Below are 17,492 nucleotides of genomic sequence, written 5' to 3' on the forward strand. Positions count from 1 at the left end.
GGTGTCTAATTTGTTGGCATACAATTATCTGTAGTATTCTTTTACAGTTTTTGTTTTCTTGTTGTTTCTGTAATTGTCCCTTCTATCATTGCAGGTCTCCAAGGCAGACGTTTCCCAAGGCAGTGAAACTGGACCATGGGTGGGAGATTAGTAACAACCACATCCAAAGAAACTGGTAGCAGATAAGCTGTTTCTACTCAAGTGTTTTATTTTAACACTTCTCTGTTCTTGGTGGAATCCATGAGTTCCATGTTGAAAGTAGGGCTCAACTGTCAATTGGAATTGGCATAATTTTTCTGGAGACTAAGCTGGCAATACCTATCAGATTTTTAAAAATATGCCTGCCCTTTGTCTTGGCAACATTCTTACCAGGAATTTAACACTTGGACAGACTTTAAAAATTCACTAATATTCATGTATAAGGGTGTCCACTGAAGCATTTTGGGTTATAATAAAAACAGGGACACAATCAAATGCCTATCAGTCAAATGCCAGCCTATCAATAGGAGGCTGGTACATAAAGGTTTGTACAGCAACACACTAAAATACTACCCAAAATTTTGAAAGAAACAGTGCTTATTAAAAAGAATGAGGTATATGCTAATATAGAATGATCTCCAGTTTTTATCATTAGGTGAAAAAAAATATACAGAACCAAGTGAGTAGTATGAACACTTTTGTATAAATTTTTGAAATACATAAATAGATGTCTATATGTGGGCATTTTTTTTCCTGGAAGAAATTATAAAAAACTATGTCTTATAGTTACCTTTGGCAAGACATTGTGGGTAGGTGGGAAAGAAACTTTCAGGTTTTATTTTTCCCTCTAAAAATAGTCAGGATGTTATAAACTTGGATATATTTTATTTTTTTTAAAATGCCAACAGAGTTACCTGGGTAGGAAGATCTAGGGACCATTTTTTGTTTTCTTCTCTGTTCTTATCCATATTAATTTTTGACAAAATGTTATAAAAGTCAGCCTATGAAATTAAAACAGATGCTTTCAAAGTACAATCTTGTGAAATAAAATTCTTAGTTTTCTTAATCACTTAGTCTCATATGGCCACCTGTGCCACCTTAAAACTATCCTAGTCGAAAGCAGAATAGTAGGTCACTACTGAAAACCTTGGAAAGGAGAAGCCCGTTTATCACAGATGCCCAAGACAGAAGAACTTGAGGTGCCTGAAGCTGGCTTCCCACGGGGCCCTTGCTACTCAACGCATGGCCCACGGACCAGCAGCCCCAGCACCACCCAGGCACTCGCTGGAAATGCAGACTCTCGCCCCACCCAGACCTACTGGATCATAATCCACATCCTACAGGATTCCCAGGTGTGTCTAGGTGATTCATTAGCATGTTGGTCTGAGAACTGGACCATCTCAGAGGTTCCATCCTTAGTTACACGCTGTAGTCACCAGAAGTGTTCTTTAAACCTTTCAACATGGACTCACAGAATCTGAATCTCCAGCGTGAGCGCCTGCATGTGAGATTCCAATGTGCAGCTTGATACTGAGAACACCCCATAATAATCAATATTTCCTTCTTCCATCCTCCTTCAAATACACCCCTATCATAACATTTGTGAAAATCATTCTAATTCATAGAGTGCTTTCTAGGTAGCAGGCACTACGCTAAGCACTTGACCTGTATCACTTCCTTTTAATCCCTGCAACCCTGTAACCTTGATGTTGGCATCTCCACCTTACAGATGAGAAAACTGAATCTTAGAGTTTAAGTGACCTCCCAGCCCCCTACAGCTGGTAAGTTGAAGAGGGTAGGTTCAAACTCAGGCTGCTTAACTTCTATGCTCTGAACTCTATTATAGTCACTGATTTGCTTGTATCTTTCACTACAATGTGACCTTTCGATGTTAAGAATTATGTCATTCTTTCTTGATCTCTGGTGCCCAGTTCAAAATAAGTACACAATAAATATTGAAGAATATCAAGTGCATCATTAGCTTGACATATTGCAGAGGCACAAAAGGTCGATGAGTAAAAATATGTATGCATGAGACACAGCCCAGAAACCTCGAGCCGGATGGCAAGTTCAGCCCTTCCCCTCCCTTGGATGGTGTTAGGACCTTGCTTGGTGCCAACTAATGTTTTATCTGAAAGTCTGGCCTCAAGTCCCCATCATTCAGACCTTTCATCATGTCATACCTCAAGGTTAGGGCTCTGTGCTGCTCATGCCAACATTCCTGGTGTATCAGAGCAGCTCATGACATGCATCTGTGCTTCCCATGCGGATCGTTAGAGAACAGAGCACAAGGGAGGGCTGAGCAGAATGAACATTCCAGTCCACCCACAGCTTCTGTTTCGGCTGCAATTCCCAACTCTTTCCAGTTAGCAGACGTTTGCACAGACGTCTGAAGGTGTCATGCGTTCCCCGTAGCCTGCAAAACAGCTATGATTCTAGTCCCTTAGCACCATCCTGCAACCCAAATCACCAACTCAACTTTGCTTTCCACTGAGGCTCTCCACCCGACCCTGACACACACCTTGTACCCATGCCCAGGTCCCCACAAAAACCCAAGAGAGATCAGTAAGTTACTCTGATGTTTATTTTAATGCGTCTTAGTCCACACAGTTGGTATAAAATCAGAAAAAGCAAAGCAAAAACAAAGGTCTGGAGTCTTAGCATCAGAAGGGCACCGTATATACATCTACAGTTGGTGGCCAATACGAGTCATTGCCAGACAGTCCTTGGAGGCACAGAACAGCCTAGATCCAGCCGAGCTCTGGGAACTCACAGTCCCAAGGGGTCTAGACACTTGTCCTGATGCTCTGACCGTAAGAAAAAAAATGCAGGAGTGAAGAAGGCTTTATGATTTACTCGTTATGGTAATAATAGCAGCCTAGCTAGGTACAAAAGCGGTTACAAACCATTTATATTACACGGAATTATTCAGGTCTCCATTCTATTTTATGTTGTAAATTGTTAATTGAGTTTCCAGTGAGTTGTTTAGATGATTAGTGATAATAAGGAATGGTAAATCCATAGCACCATTTCACAGATTTGTTGTCACCGATTTCTCATTTAGACGCGTGACCGAGATACCCCACCTGCCACGGCAAGTATTCCAAAGCCACAGCCGTGTTTTTGCCGAGGGCTCCAGTTTGGGCATTTTGTCCGTGCGTGTGGAAGGCTTCACACGTAGGCAGCGGGTGTTTCGGCTGAATGCACGGGGCCACCCACAACAACAGGGCTTTTGGCCATGCGGGGCGTACCCACACTTTGGCTTTCTAAATGAGGTGGACTGGGAGGGAGGTATCTGCTTTCAAATGAAAGGGGAGGGGCAAGGCGGGGTTCTTTTGTTTGTGGGCAAAACGAATAAAAACAAAAATACTGAGCGTGATTATACTGTTAGGATGTAAAGTTCCTTAGCTACTTCTTTAAGGTTCAACACGAGGCTGATGGTCAACAGAAAAAGCAAACAATACTATGTACATATATGTAAAAAGTGTTATAAATAGCTTTTATAAACCGTAGATATTATATACATCTTCAGTCAACAGCAACCCCCCCACAACTGCTTTCTATTTGGTTTGGTTTGAGTTTGGGTTTTTTGGCTAGCTCTTTTTTTCTGTTTTCTGGTTTCCTTCCTCCCTTCCCTGTGTACGCTCAGAGCCTCAGACTGACCGTCCGGGCGCCTCATTCGCGTTTCCGCAAGATCACGTAGACGACGCCGCTGAGCAGGGCCAGGGGGAAGGCCACCCAAGCCAGGATGTAGGCAAAGCCGTAGGAGTAGTCGGAGTTGAGATGCCATTCCGGGTGCCTGACGGTGTAGATGGCCGCTGCGCTCATCACACACAGACCTGGGGAAGGAGAGGGACAAGCGGGGTGAGGGACAGTTCACGGCAGGGCGCACCCCCTCCCCCGCCACCCCCACCGCTGACAACACTGTGCAGGAGGCATCTTTCTAACTCTGGAAGGAATCTGCTTCCAGATCCAGAATTGAGAGGGGGCGGCTGGAAAGTATAGGAGCAAGGACAACAACTTGCTCTTCGCTTCCAATCTTGGCCATCCAGGCCATAATCTCTGAGGGTCTTTTCACATTTCCTGCCCCATTTTCCTTTCTTGAACTGTCACCACTCCCCAGGCCACATGAGGTGACCAGCAAGCATTCAGGTTGCAAGACACACCAGCCTGTCTCTTTCCACGAGTGGTTGGTGTGGGAGCCCCTGCAAACCCGTGAACCACTCTACAAATGAGCGGCGGCATTGCCCCAACCAGCGGGAGTGAAATGCACTTCACCATTAACTAGAGTTGGGCCACAGCAAGAGACTGGTCTCCGTGCTGACCGCAGAGCTCCACTGCCCCTGGCAGGGCTGCCACGTAAGAGATGGAGCGTGCCATGCCCGTGGGCACTGCTGGGGGACAAGGAGGTGAGGGGGAAACGAGGAGGATGGAGAGAGGTGAGGGGGAAGCATGGCTTCAGAGGAGCAAGACTGTCGAGGGCAAACTCCATGTCACTGGGTGTCCCCAGGGTGAGGTCTGAGGACCAAACAGGGACCCAAGGGCATCAGATGCACAGGTAGGTCAGGCCACCCTTCCTGGCCCACCAATGCCGTCCCTTGGTGTGTGAGAGAAGAAAGGCCTCCAGCTCAGGCCTTGTGGGGCAGCCAAGCTCAAACTGGTGGCTGACTGTGACAGTCAGCGTCCCCCGGCAGGGAGGGGTTTGGTGATGTCAGCACACCAGGCTTGAGCTGCACAAAGCCCAGTCTGTTCCCTCCTGAAAACAAGGTCTTTGAGAAGCTGTGAGGGACTCTATTATAAACCCAGCATGCCGTGTGGGATTCATGTGGTTCCAAAGCTCCGAATGCCCCTGGACCACCTACATCTAACCTACGCTGCTATTTGGGCTGCTATTTTACTGGACACTGCAACTTTGTTTGAACAAAGTGCAGAAGTGGGACTATGTCACATTAACCACCCGGATAAGATTGTCCTTCTGCACTCAGAGGAGAAAACTCCCACTCGATTGGCCCCTGTCGACAGAGCCACACAATAGTCCTGGAACTACAGTGGGATGGGATCCAGGACCTGCCACCTACACAAGGCTCAGGAGGCAGCCAAGATGTCCCTGTCAAGAGGGGAACCATAGCCGGTGAATTGCCGTCTGAGGAGAACAGCATTTCCATGTGCTGGGGACATGCTTTACTCGCCATGGGGTCTGGGACCCTCAATTATCTTGCCCTGCTGCTCCACGGCTCACACAAAGTGCTAATTCTTGTCTTTCAGACATACTGAAGTTGTCTCTCGAGTTCTGTCTGACCTACCCAGCGAGGGCAGGGCTACAACAAGGGAAAGGTGGCGTGGCAGAGTGCGAGGTGCTAGGAGAGTGCTAACGGCTTGTCCTTGACCAAGAGGGACAGAGAGAGGCAGGATACACAAGCGCAGTGACTGACCAAATGGCTTGTGTGTAAAGCAATAGATGTGCCCTGAAAAACAGAGAGAATGAAATTCTTTGGCTGGGTACCCTCCGTCTGCAGACCAGAGCAGTTAATGTCATACAATAGTTGTCTCCCAAAGCCAAATATTCTTCCTAATAAGTGGATCATGACTCACTTTCTCAGCAACCAGTGGGTGGAGATGCGTCATCAAAGTCCCCCTGGAGAGGCAATCGAGGCCCTGACACGCAGGCAGACGTCCTGCCTTCCCTGCAGATGAGCAATCTGCTCTTGGCCCTGACCCGGACCCCCTGGGAGGGGCGTGAGTCTGGGAGTGGAGGTCGGCAGGGAGCGGAAGGACACTGACCCTGTCCACACAGCAAGAAGGTGCTGGGCCTGCAGGTCACAAGAGTCCCTACCTGTCCCTGGATGGCTGTGCTTGCAACAACTCCCTGAAAGTCCTTCCTGGCGCCCTTGTGACGAGGTCTCCAGCCAGGCCCTTTAACAGCAACGGCAACCCCAAGTGAGCGCTGGGGCACAGAACCTTGGAAGGGAGCCCCCAAAGGCAAAGGGAGCCACGGGAATTCCCACTACTTCCTTATCGTCTCTCTTCCCGCTGGTTCAGTCAACATGTAATGAGTGCCTACTGCATGCAGGCACCGTTCTAGATGCTGTTCTAGATGCACCTAGATAAATGGGACAAGGCCCAGGACAGACACACCCACAGACACCGTCAATGCCGTGTGCGGGAATTTCAAGAGAAGGAGAGAAATGCACCAGGTGCCCCGAGAGCACAGAGGGGCAACGAATCCAAACTGGGGCACTGGAGAAGCCACACAGAGTCTCACGTGACAAGCTGACAGCTCGCCACCGGAAAGAGAGAGGCTTCAAGGGCACACGAAAGCGGCTGTGACGAGAAGCCTCTGAGGAACCTTGAGCAAAGGAGAAACACGACCCGATGTGCGTTTCAGGACGGTGGCTCTGGCGGCAGTGCGGAAGAAGGATTTAGGGGCAGGGACAAGGCAGGTGGCTGGAAGGGGCGGAGGAGGGCTTTGCATAGAGGCACTGGTGTTAGTGAGCAAAGACAAAGGAAGCGGGCACGATGCCTACCAAGGATGCCACCGTGCTGGGACACAGTAGTGGCCGGGCCCCAGGTGAGGCCGAGGCGAGGGGCCCGCAGCACCGCCTGGTGTGCTCGCTCGGGCACTGGGAACACGGGGATGTCCCAGAAGCCAAGGGAGTAAAGTCTCAAGGAGCGAGCGGCCGGCAGTGTTGAAAGGAGTGGCGCGAGCCAGCAGATGTCAAAGTGTGCCTTGCACTGCAGAGGCCGGGGTGGAGGCCAGAGCGCAGCTGCCAGGAAGGGATGTCAGCGAGACCACCAGGACAGTCACGGGAAGGCCGTGATGTCGGGTTGAGGAGCGAGTGCCTTTGCCTCACCCCCTCCTCATCCTCAGCCCAACGAGGCAGGGCAGAGGCTGTGAGACCTGTTCCCCTGAAAGTGCCGGGCTGCACGTGTGACTCACACAGAGGCTTCTCTGTGCTGCCAGCACAGTCTTCATCCTTGCATCCAGGGACCCCTGCTGCCTGGGAAGCCACCCACAGCACACACCCTGCTCTGGGCACCGCAGTGAGACATCCACAATGACTGACTCCGCGAGAGCTGCTAAACATGGTGTCCGACGTGAGCCACGTGTCAATCTCCGGACAGAAGGGCGCTATGCTTGTATTAATCCCCCCAAATTCTTTTATTCTAAATGCCTATATCTGTATTGATCTGTCTAAAAAACCAAAATGAAACAAAGTAAATTTCAAAAGTGAACCTCACTCAGAAGTCCCCCTTACCATCTTTTCTGCTCAAATGGAACCACACATTTGACCTGTGTCTGGTTCCTCCGAGGAAACACAATTATCTAATCATCCAAACAACAGTTACTCAGGGCCTTCTGTGTGCCCTGCGTGGAGCTCCTTGCTGGGTCTAAGTAGGGAAATAAATCGAAACATGCAAAACTTTCTTTCTAGGTCTGTATCTATACGAATTCCTTGATGTTTTCCCATCTGGTGTAACCCGACCCATCAGAGCTAAGGCAAGGATAACTGCGTCCAGACACAGATGGCTGTAGGTTCTGAAAACAAGAATGGCTCCGAAATCCAGATGCACGATCAGGATGTTCCTTCTCTGAGAAGCAGGTTTAGAGGACTCTATAGCCCAGGAATGGGATGAGCTGTCTGTGAGGGAAAGGTCCTGGAAGACTTTACAGTGGGACTAGGGGCAACTGAATGGCTACGTCAGTGCTTCCCAACCCTGGAGGGGCATCAGAGTCACCCAGGGGGCGGCCCCAGAGCTCAATGAGATGCTCCAGAGACGAGGCCTGAGCACTGGCATTTTTTAAAAAGCATCCCAGGGGATTCTGACATGCAGCTCAGGCTAGAAAGCACTGAACTAGAGGAAGGCACCCTCTGAAATGCATCCTGGAAGCAGCCAACCTAAGGGAAGTATGTGATCAAGGCAAGACAGTTCTTAACGGGGAGCCTTGTGGCTCACTGGAGAGGGGACGATGTGGCAAACCAGGGAGACCTCTGGCCACACAGAGCTGTCATCTAGAGCAAGGAGACGGAGACAGCTCCTCAACCCCCAAGCCCCGCACACCTTTCAACCTGCCTTTCCTGCAAAGCTCACGTGCATGCTCTGTAAAGACCACAGCTGGGCCCCCAAAGGGAAGCCCGTACAGAGATAATTCAGCCTGTAACAGCCACTTAGGAGACTCAGCAGAGATTCTGGGGTTTTCCATTTAAAATGCACTTGCCCTCCGTGGAAACTAGCTCCCGCGGAAGGCACACTCTTAGATTTTATATCCCGTCACGGTGGGGCTTCTTTCTTCTACTTTCTTTCCTTTCTCCCCTCCTACCTTTCCTTATTATGTCTTTTGTTTTGTTGTAGCTTTTCCGACGTCTCCCTTGATGTTAAGTTGTCGCTTCCCAAGTTTTCACTAGTCCTAATCTCCAACAACCCTACCCTAATTTGCTCTCTAGTTACTAGCTTCTTAACAGTCGCTGAATTGGGAAACAACATGACAAAGTTGATTTAGAACTGTCACATGCTAAAGGAGGCAGGAGATCTCTAAGTAGAGTCCCTATGAACTCTTTCAGTTCTTAGCTTTAGCAGAAAGACCCTGCAGCAATTTCAAATGCAACATTCCAGAGAGCTGAGGTTCTTAGGAGACCAACTTTCAGATCATCTGGACTGGGGCTGACAAGAAAGGACAGAACATTCTTGGGACTTGTAAATTACACTGTTAGTTTAGCTCATTTCTAATTCAAGATAACTTCCTATTCAAACAGGGACCTAAACTGACCAGCTGACAGCTGAAGACTAGGTCTGGCGAGAGATAAGCAGCTAGATTTCAAAGGGGATCCGAGAGGAAGGGACCATGCGCTTTCACATAAAGGTGTTCACAGCACAGTGCTAAACACTTGCATCGAGTTCAGAGAGGAATCAAGGCGTTGAGACAAGTATGAATTAGTAAATACATTTTGGAAGATCAGAAAATGTCAATACCTAAGAGAGTTTGGCTGAATGGAAATATTTTAACACATAGCAGTGCAGCTACTTGTGTGACTTAACAGTTCTTATCTCTGAGCTGAGTTTCGGCCTAAAATGTTGTGAAGAAGATATTATTTGAGAATTTAAAGCTGAACTATCTCAGTGGGAAGAATGGAGATGAAGGTGCTGTCTGTTGCTCCTTCAACAGCAACCGAACCCTCCTCGGTGCCTACTGTGGGTGTGACGAGGTCCGACGGTCCAGGTTCGTGCTCGCCACAGATGCTCGGAGCTTCAGAATAATGAAAGGTGCAAATTTGCACTTCCCCTTCAATGAGGGTAAATCAGCTCCAATGGAAGATAACATACAAAGAAGGGCTTCTGCCTTGGATGTTGTGTTCTTTAAAATTTTTTGTGGAGTCTGTGTCTCTAAATATGAGGAGAGGTGCCCAGCTGTATTCAATCCACATTGTGTGGCAGTGTAAGCACTCAATCGTCCCACGAGCTCGGTGACCTGGGCCTTCATTTACCTCTCCTGGGCTCAGTTTATTCATCAGTAAAATAACAAGCTTGTATGGATTGAATATAAATATGTTATAAAACTTCTGGTCCATGAGTCCACAGTAATTATCTAGAGGACATATTCACTGATGCAATGGATATGATCATCATTCGATTTGATATCAAACCATGAGTGAGCAAAAGAAGAAACCCCAGAATACATTACAGCTTTCTTTATCTCATCTGAAAATGGAGCATAGCTCTTCACTTTAATGTACCTAGAAATGGTATCTCACTGCCTGATTAGTCACTTAACAGAGCTGGCAGCAAGGCAGGAGCTTGGGCTTGGTATAATAAAACCTGTGCAAGTAGCAAAGCCCAGTTTGGTTTTAAAATCCCCAAACCGTGGACATTGAAATGTTGTATTTAAGTGTCTAACGAGGAGTGGCTCTTCAGTTTACTTCCTTTTTCCAGGGAAGGGTAACTCTCTGGCTTCTAGAAAGGGGCACCGACATTCACCCTCAGGCTGTGTCTTCCCACACAACCCTGTATGAGGCCTCGTGTCTGCCCATCCACGCAGCAAGCATGCGTGGGCTGCTCTCAGCCTTCCAACGACTGCCCCTGCGCACAGGGCGGTGACATGGCGCCACAGGCATCTGACAGCCAACCAAAACAAGAGATGCTGTGTCCTCTGCCGCCTCAGGGGGCCAGAATCCAGAACACCTCACTGTACCCAGAGCTGTGATTTATGAACGTGGACCGTAGACTCCACCACAGTGGCTGCCTGTCTCCCCAATGCCCTGCTGACTCAGCCAACCTGCAGCTGACAGCCCCGGGGGCCGGGGGTGGGGAGAGGAAGAGCCAAAGAAGCAAGACGCTAGCCAGAATCCGGAGGCACTGCCTGTGTGGATAACCTGTCCAATGAAGCTGAAGACAGTTTAGGGAGGAGATGAAGGAGACCTTTCATGTGTTTTCATGTGTTGTCATGTTCGGAAATGATGCATGTCACCCAGCAGTGCAAATGAAGACATCAGAGGATGACAAGAGTAAATCAAAGCCCAGTAGAACCTAGGAACTAGAGTAAAGAAGGGCAAGAATTTATCAGTGTCACTGCGTCACAACCTACAGGCAGACGACACATACAGAAGACACATGTGCCAGCTCTCAGCACGTGAGGGCCATTTTCTACACTGAAGGAGAGAAGGTTTCTTGGGCATAATGTAATCTACAGCAACAGCCCTCAAATTTGGCCTTTGCTCTACCGATATCCTCAGTATTTGCCTCTGATTATATGTCCAGGTTGAGCTTCATTTCTGATGATACATCTGGCTTGGGTGGGGACCTTCCCTCCAGAGCCCCTCAGCTCTTGTTCACATGCACCTCATCCCGGGGAGAAGTGGAGAGTTCCCAAATTCTAAGACACATGTACACATACACACACACACACACCCCTGCACTTTATGAAAAGCATCCAACAGGCAGACTCACAAACACCAGTCACTCTGGGGTGACATCCTTCTTCTAAACTAATCATTCTGCAGGCTTGGACAGGCCCAGCTGCCACATGGACTTTCCCACCTACAACTTACCAGCAAGGATTTGGAAGACTCCAGTGATGTAAAACCGGCCCCCTTTGGTGAGAGTGAAGAGCTGGCAGAAGAACAGGAACAGGGACAGAATGCTGAAGATGACAGACAGGATCATGGTGGCCTGGACAGACTGCAGCCATTCTGGGGGAAAGAGACACATGGTTAGGAAAGCCAGCCACAACCAGGGAGGGCTCTGCCTCACGGGCAGCATAAGCCTTCTCCTTAGCAGAACTCAGACAATTCACTTTTGCCCTCTAAAAAGTCATTCTTCATTTCACAGTTTCTTTGGGAGAAAAAAAAAATACATACACACACACACATATATATGATGCATGTTTAATTGTGGACATTTTAGGAAAGAGCTGTAAGAAAATATCTACAGTCTTACCATTCTCAAGTTAAAACATATTGAATTTCCTTCCAGCATTTGTGCCAGTATTGTTACTTATGGGTATATATTAACATGTGTGTTACAGAGGGCCTGGGCCTCACCCACTGTCTTTTCTCTTCTTGCCCTCGGGGGTCTTTTAAGGGCTTATCAGAACTCCCATGTGCCAGGAATAATAGTTGAAAACCACTGTTCAAAATATCTGCATCACCCGAGGAGAAGTAAAGATCAAGGGAGTGGCTGCTAGAGCCCAAACTAATTTTTTAGAGGAATGGAGGAAAACACTGACAGAGAAAGGTATACTCTGCATGGGTCTGAAGGCCGTCCCTTGGCCACACTGTGCCTTTTGTCTTGGTCAGTCTTGACCACGGCCATTAGCCTCTGCACAGGCAGCTTGTGCTCAGCAAATCACCAGATAGGATCGAGGCTCACACTTCCTCATCTCTGTTGAGCCACGAACCTCAGATCAAATCTCCGAGCCTCCAACTGAAATTCAGACAAAGAAGAGAGTGTCCCTTGTGGTCTCTCCAGCTCACCATCCACTGCAAACTCGTGTCATTTCAGGAAGGAAGAGGGGAGGACAACCTGCACTCCACACTCTAGAGGGAAGGCACAGGGTTTACTTAGCAGAGCCGCATCTGGCCTTTGTCCTTTCTTCCAAGTGCCACATGACAGTGGGGCGGGCACTGCTCGCAAGGGGGAGCAGCAACTGGAGAAGCTACAGGGTTTCACCCTCTCCCACATCAGTGCTTAACCCAGTACTCAAAGCCATGAAATCTGAATGGTCTATAATTAACGGACTAAGATAAACCAGTTGTGAGTCGCAAGTAGCTCACGGCAGAATTTTAAGGGTGCTGATGAGGTTAACTGTTGCTAGGGTTTCACATGAGATTGTTCCAAGACACAGACTGGAAGCATTTTGGAGTCGGAAGAAACCTGAGAAATCAAATAACCCAGCTTCTTTGCACTGAGAGAGATTTCCGGAGATGTCTGGCGAAGCCCGAGTGACCCAGCCAAGCCAGGGAGAACGTTGATTCCACCCCAGTCCTCCTTCCACTGCAGCACAATAGACGCTTCTTTTATTTTTTCAATGCTTTGTCAATTAAGGCAAGAAAATGAGGTCTAATGGGTTGTGAGCCATCCTGATTCCACTATGACATAACCTTAATTCAATCTGCTTGTCTTTACCCGGCAGAGAGGTTCTTTGGGAGGAGCACTTTGCCATAGAGATAATGTTGCCATCATATTATTTTTTTTAAGTAAACAAATTATCTAGCACTCTGGTAGATGCAGCTGGAAACACAAAGAAATCTGAGATCTAAATCTGAAGCTAAAACAAAGGGATTCACTTGGGCTGGGAAACGTTCTTCACTGGGCGCTCTCACAAGGAACAGGGCTGGTGGGGATGACACCCTGAATCCCTTTCTCCAATTCTGCGAATTTGCCTCTGGCTTTACCTCCGCTGTCATTGTGAGCAAGAACTACAACCAGACGGCACGTACAGAGAAAACTTAAAATCTTTATATGTTACATCTACATGAGTAGGAAATGTCCCTAAGAGTTAATGATGGAACTAAATACTTCCTGAAACTTCTTTCACCAATAAATTGAATTTTAGTTCCAACCCCATTACTGAGTTTTAGTTCCAACCCCATTACAAAAAAACTGAGTTGTTTTGCCACAAATTGATTCTCAAATCAGATCAGAATTAGGGGATCAAGGACGTTTTTATTCAATGAAGATTTGTTGAATACCTACTGTTTTGAGCCAAGCCCTCTGGTTAGTTCTGGTGATACAAAGATGTAAAGGTGGTTTTCGCCATAACCATGATAAATAAAACACATACATTAAGGCAGCAAGTCCAACTACAGCACCCACCATGATATATGTGAAGGGGTTCCAGGCACTCATTAGAAGATGTGGAATTTTATCTTGGATTAAATCATTCCAGCTATATTCTGATACAAGAGATATAATAAAACAAACAGCAGTCGAAAACAAAAAGATTCTAAGAAGAAGTTCCAGGTCAATATTAATAAAAAGAAAGCAAGTAAAGTAATAATAGCATCAGACAAAACAGAATTTATGTTAAAAGGATGAACGTGTCTAAAGAGGGTTGTTTCACAAGGGAAGGATTCAGTTGACTTGGACTTTACTTCCAGTTTACTTGACCTAAGTGTGAAGAAATCACAGTTGTAAGCCTTTATGCATATAATAACATGGCCTGGAAAAGTATAAAGCAAAAACAATCAAAATATAAAGCTGTAATCACAGTGGAAGACTTTAGCCTCGTCCCTCAGAATAATCAGATAGACCAACGATAAGGAAGGATATAGATTATTTATACATAACAGAATTAAATTCAAGCCAATAGATATATAAAAAATTTGTGTCTAAATGACAAAGACTATAAATTATTTTCAAAGACACATGGGATGATCTTACTAACTTGTCATACATTAGGCAACAAAGAAAATCTCCATAAATTTTAAAGAAGGCAGAAACGATATAGGTACAACATACAACTAAAGACAAACAGAAATTAGAAATGAAAACAAACTAGCCAAAATAAATTTGAAAATTCAAAAGGTGTTCCAGATAATCTCTTGGATAAAGAAATCAAAATGAAAAATAAATATTTCTTCAGCGAGGAATGACATGTCAAACTTGCGGGCTGTGGCCAAAGCCGTACTCAGAGGAAAGTGTGTACCCTTATGCGCAGTTTTTTTGTTTTTTTTTTTTTTGAGACAGCGTCTCATTCTGTTGCCTGGGCTAGAGTGAGTGCTGTGGCGTCAGCCTAGCTCACAGCAACCTCAAACTCCTGGGCTTAAACGATCCTACTGCCTCAGCCTCCCGAGTAGCTGGGACTACAGGCATGTGCCACCATGCCCGGCTCATTTTTTGTATATATATTTTTAGTTGGCCAGATAATTTATTTCTATTTTTAGTAGAGATGGGGTCTCACTCTTGCTCAGGCTGGTCTCGAACTCCTGACCTTGAGCGATCCACCCACCTCGGCCTCCCAGAGTGCTAGGATTACAGTGTCAGCCACCATGCCTGGCGTGAACCCTTATGTGAAAATACTGAAAATGAGTCAACTAAACTTTTAACTCAACAAGCTAGAAAAAAAAGAATGAAATAAATCCAAAATTAGTTGACTTAATACTGATAAAAGCAGAGATTAATGAAATAGCAAAAGTATAAAAAATAAATTTAATTAAAAATATCTGGTTCTTTGAGGGGAGACATCAGTAAGGCAGACAAAGTTTATTCAAGTACATAAAAGAAGCACTAAAGAAACAGAAACATGCTACGTTCCTGGATGGAAACACTCAGTTACAAAGATGCCAATTGTATCCAAAATAATCTACCAATTCAATGCTATCCTAATCAATATCACAAATGAATCAAAAATTCATCTAAAAGACAATGAACCATAATGGTCAAGAAAAATTTTGAACCAAACACAACAGCCACTGAAAAATAAACAAATGAAAACCAGAAAAACAAGTAAAACCAATGAGTCAGGATATCACCTACCAGATAGCAAACATATATCTATGCTACATTTATTATGATATACTATATTAAATACATAATTAATAAACAATCATAAATATTCATAATTATATAATTATTAATTAATAAAATATCTCATAGTTTATATTTATATTATAAAGTTTTAGTAATTCAAACACTATAGCATTAGTCATGAAAGAAAAATAAAAGAATGGGGCAGAATTAAGGCTTTAGAGGTATGCATGTAAATGTAGCATATAATAAACATAGCATATGAATCAGAGGGTAAGAATACAATAGACAATAAGTGGTGTTGGCTGTTCATTTGATAAAACATAAAATCAGATCTCTAGCTCACATCACTCACAAAATTAAATTCCAGAGCGATTCAAGAGCTAAATATAAAATTAAAAAGCCATGTGATTAGCTAAGGGGAATATGAATGACCAAAGAACGTATTCAAAGGTGCTCAACCTCGCTAGTCCTCACATGAAATCCATGAGGAATGTGACATCGATTTTTATCCATCAAATTGGCAAAAATTAAAAAAATTCATAATATCAGCAGAGTAAATGTGTGATAGGTAACTATATACACTGTTCACAGGAATAATAATAATAGAATCCTTTTATGACCAGCAATTTGGCAGAATATATTTAAAATTTTCAACGCCTGGAGCATAATGACTCAACAATTTAATCACTATATCCTGGATAAATACTTGAGCATATTCTCAAAGAGAAATGAATATGGACATTCATTGCAGCATCATTCCTATGACGGAAACCAAATTAGGGGTTATCCCTACAATGGAATGTTTTGCAGCAATTAAAGAACTCACGGGTTAGAAAATGAAGAGCCTTTGAAGGATCTCCAAGACAGTGAAAGGAGTGAGCTGTACACACAACAGCTCTGTAAACACACACCAAAAAACCATGTATGTGTATAGAGACATCCACATACTAGCACATGTTCATAGAAAAAAGGGCCAAAGATGTGTCAAGCTGACATCAACGGGGACCCCCCAGGAACTGGAGTTGGAATGAAGAAGCCTTTTGCTCCATCTTTATCCTTTGATTTATTTTTAACAAGGGGAATATTTTCATGTAATACATGCACTACTTGAATGATTAAGACCAATTTAAAAAATTATAGGGTTAAGAAGACACAGCAGTCAATAATATAAGTTAAGAGTTAGGATTCCAAAGTTCAGAGAGCTGTTGGAATCTCAGGCAGGATGGGGCTTCCATATGCAAAGACAAACGGGGACTTTTTTTTTCCCCAAACGCCATGGATCAGAAACTACATGGGGCAGCAAGGGAAAACAGCCCAGCCCAGGAGGACGCAGCCTCCACGCCAGCCCCAAATGAAGATTCAAGAGCCCTCGTAGTTGTTGTTCAAAGGGAAGCCCACGGAGCCCTGCAGAGATTCCTAAGCTCATATGACATTGTTCCCCAGCCAAAATTGTTCATCAGAACTGGAACAGATGGATGGCCGGGGCAGTCACAGACAGTGGGTATCACATGCCCCGGAAATGACAGGATGGGATCCGGGTGAGGAGGTGCAAAGGCTAACTCCACCCCGCAGTTGTGCACTCCAGCTAGGACAGCCCAGGGCACGGGCTTGTTGCAAATGCTGCTGACCACCTGCCTGCCTTGCCCTGTTCCTTTTTTGGGCCTTGAATTCCTCTTCTCTAACTTAGGGTACTCACACATTTCTAGAAAAGCTCCGTTAAAGGATAGTGCAAATAAAACAACCCCAGCCAAAGGCCGATGTGAGCAGCAGGGTAGACAAGCACTGCAGACTGTCACAAGGGTGCAGTTCCTGGGCCACACCAAGCAGTATCACAATAAGGGCCCCAGCGTTCACATAAGCCGGGTCATGAATGCACCAACCACAACTCCAAAGAGTGTTTCGATGCACCTTTGGCATCAGTTCATGTCTCTCTCCAACACAGGGTGCTACAGAATCAGACAGCAAGTACTTTAGGCTTTGCAGCTTGTATGGTCTCCTTAGCAACTGCGCAACTCTTCCTTGGTAGCACAAAATCAGGCAAAGCCAAGACCAGTGTGTCAATGAATGGGCATGGCCATTTATGCAATGAAATCTTATTTACAAAATTAGGCCAGATTTGGCGTGCTGGCTTTACTTTGCCAACCCCTGCACAGCAAAGCAAGTGAGATGTATAGAAAATAATTATTAGAGATGAGAGAAATACAATGCAAGGGAAGAGGCTGCCAGTTGCAAACCTGTTTTATACAGGTCGAACCTAAGGTCAGGCCAACATCCCCAGAGGCAGACCTGAGGACTTCTACATTCACCCAGTGCAGCAACCTCAACTCTGTCCCTCTCCCGAGTTGCAGTCTGCAGAATTAGAGTCCATGTCTAGTACCCGCTGTCACTCTCCAGGCCTCACGCAGTGCCTGGTGCAAAGTGGACGGCTGGTAAATATTTGTGGGGTTCCCAGTGGCAGAGTTTTAAGCCAATCTCCAACCTTCGTGCTGAACACTGGAATTAAAAACTCTAAAGCTCTTTGAAGACCTACTGTTCTACCGCAAATGTCA

General features: G+C 45.7%; 1 protein-coding gene across 2 annotated transcripts in view; it reads right to left on the minus strand.

Moving 5' to 3' along the window:
- Positions 1 to 2,545: 2,545 nt before the first annotated feature.
- Positions 2,546 to 17,492, minus strand: part of PMP22 (peripheral myelin protein 22) — a 31,573-nt gene continuing 16,626 nt past the window's right edge. For both annotated transcript variants that reach the window (XM_045527156.1, XM_045527155.1), the window contains exons 4-5: positions 11,022 to 11,162; positions 2,546 to 3,818 (exon numbers count right to left, since the gene is read on the minus strand). In XM_045527156.1, coding sequence (XP_045383112.1) covers positions 3,655 to 3,818; positions 11,022 to 11,162 — 305 coding nt within the window. In that variant the 3' untranslated portion in view covers positions 2,546 to 3,654. The remainder of the gene's footprint in view (positions 3,819 to 11,021; positions 11,163 to 17,492) is intronic.

This window comes from Lemur catta, chromosome 15, assembly GCF_020740605.2.
Source record: "Lemur catta isolate mLemCat1 chromosome 15, mLemCat1.pri, whole genome shotgun sequence".
Classification (NCBI taxonomy): domain Eukaryota; kingdom Metazoa; phylum Chordata; class Mammalia; order Primates; family Lemuridae; genus Lemur; species Lemur catta.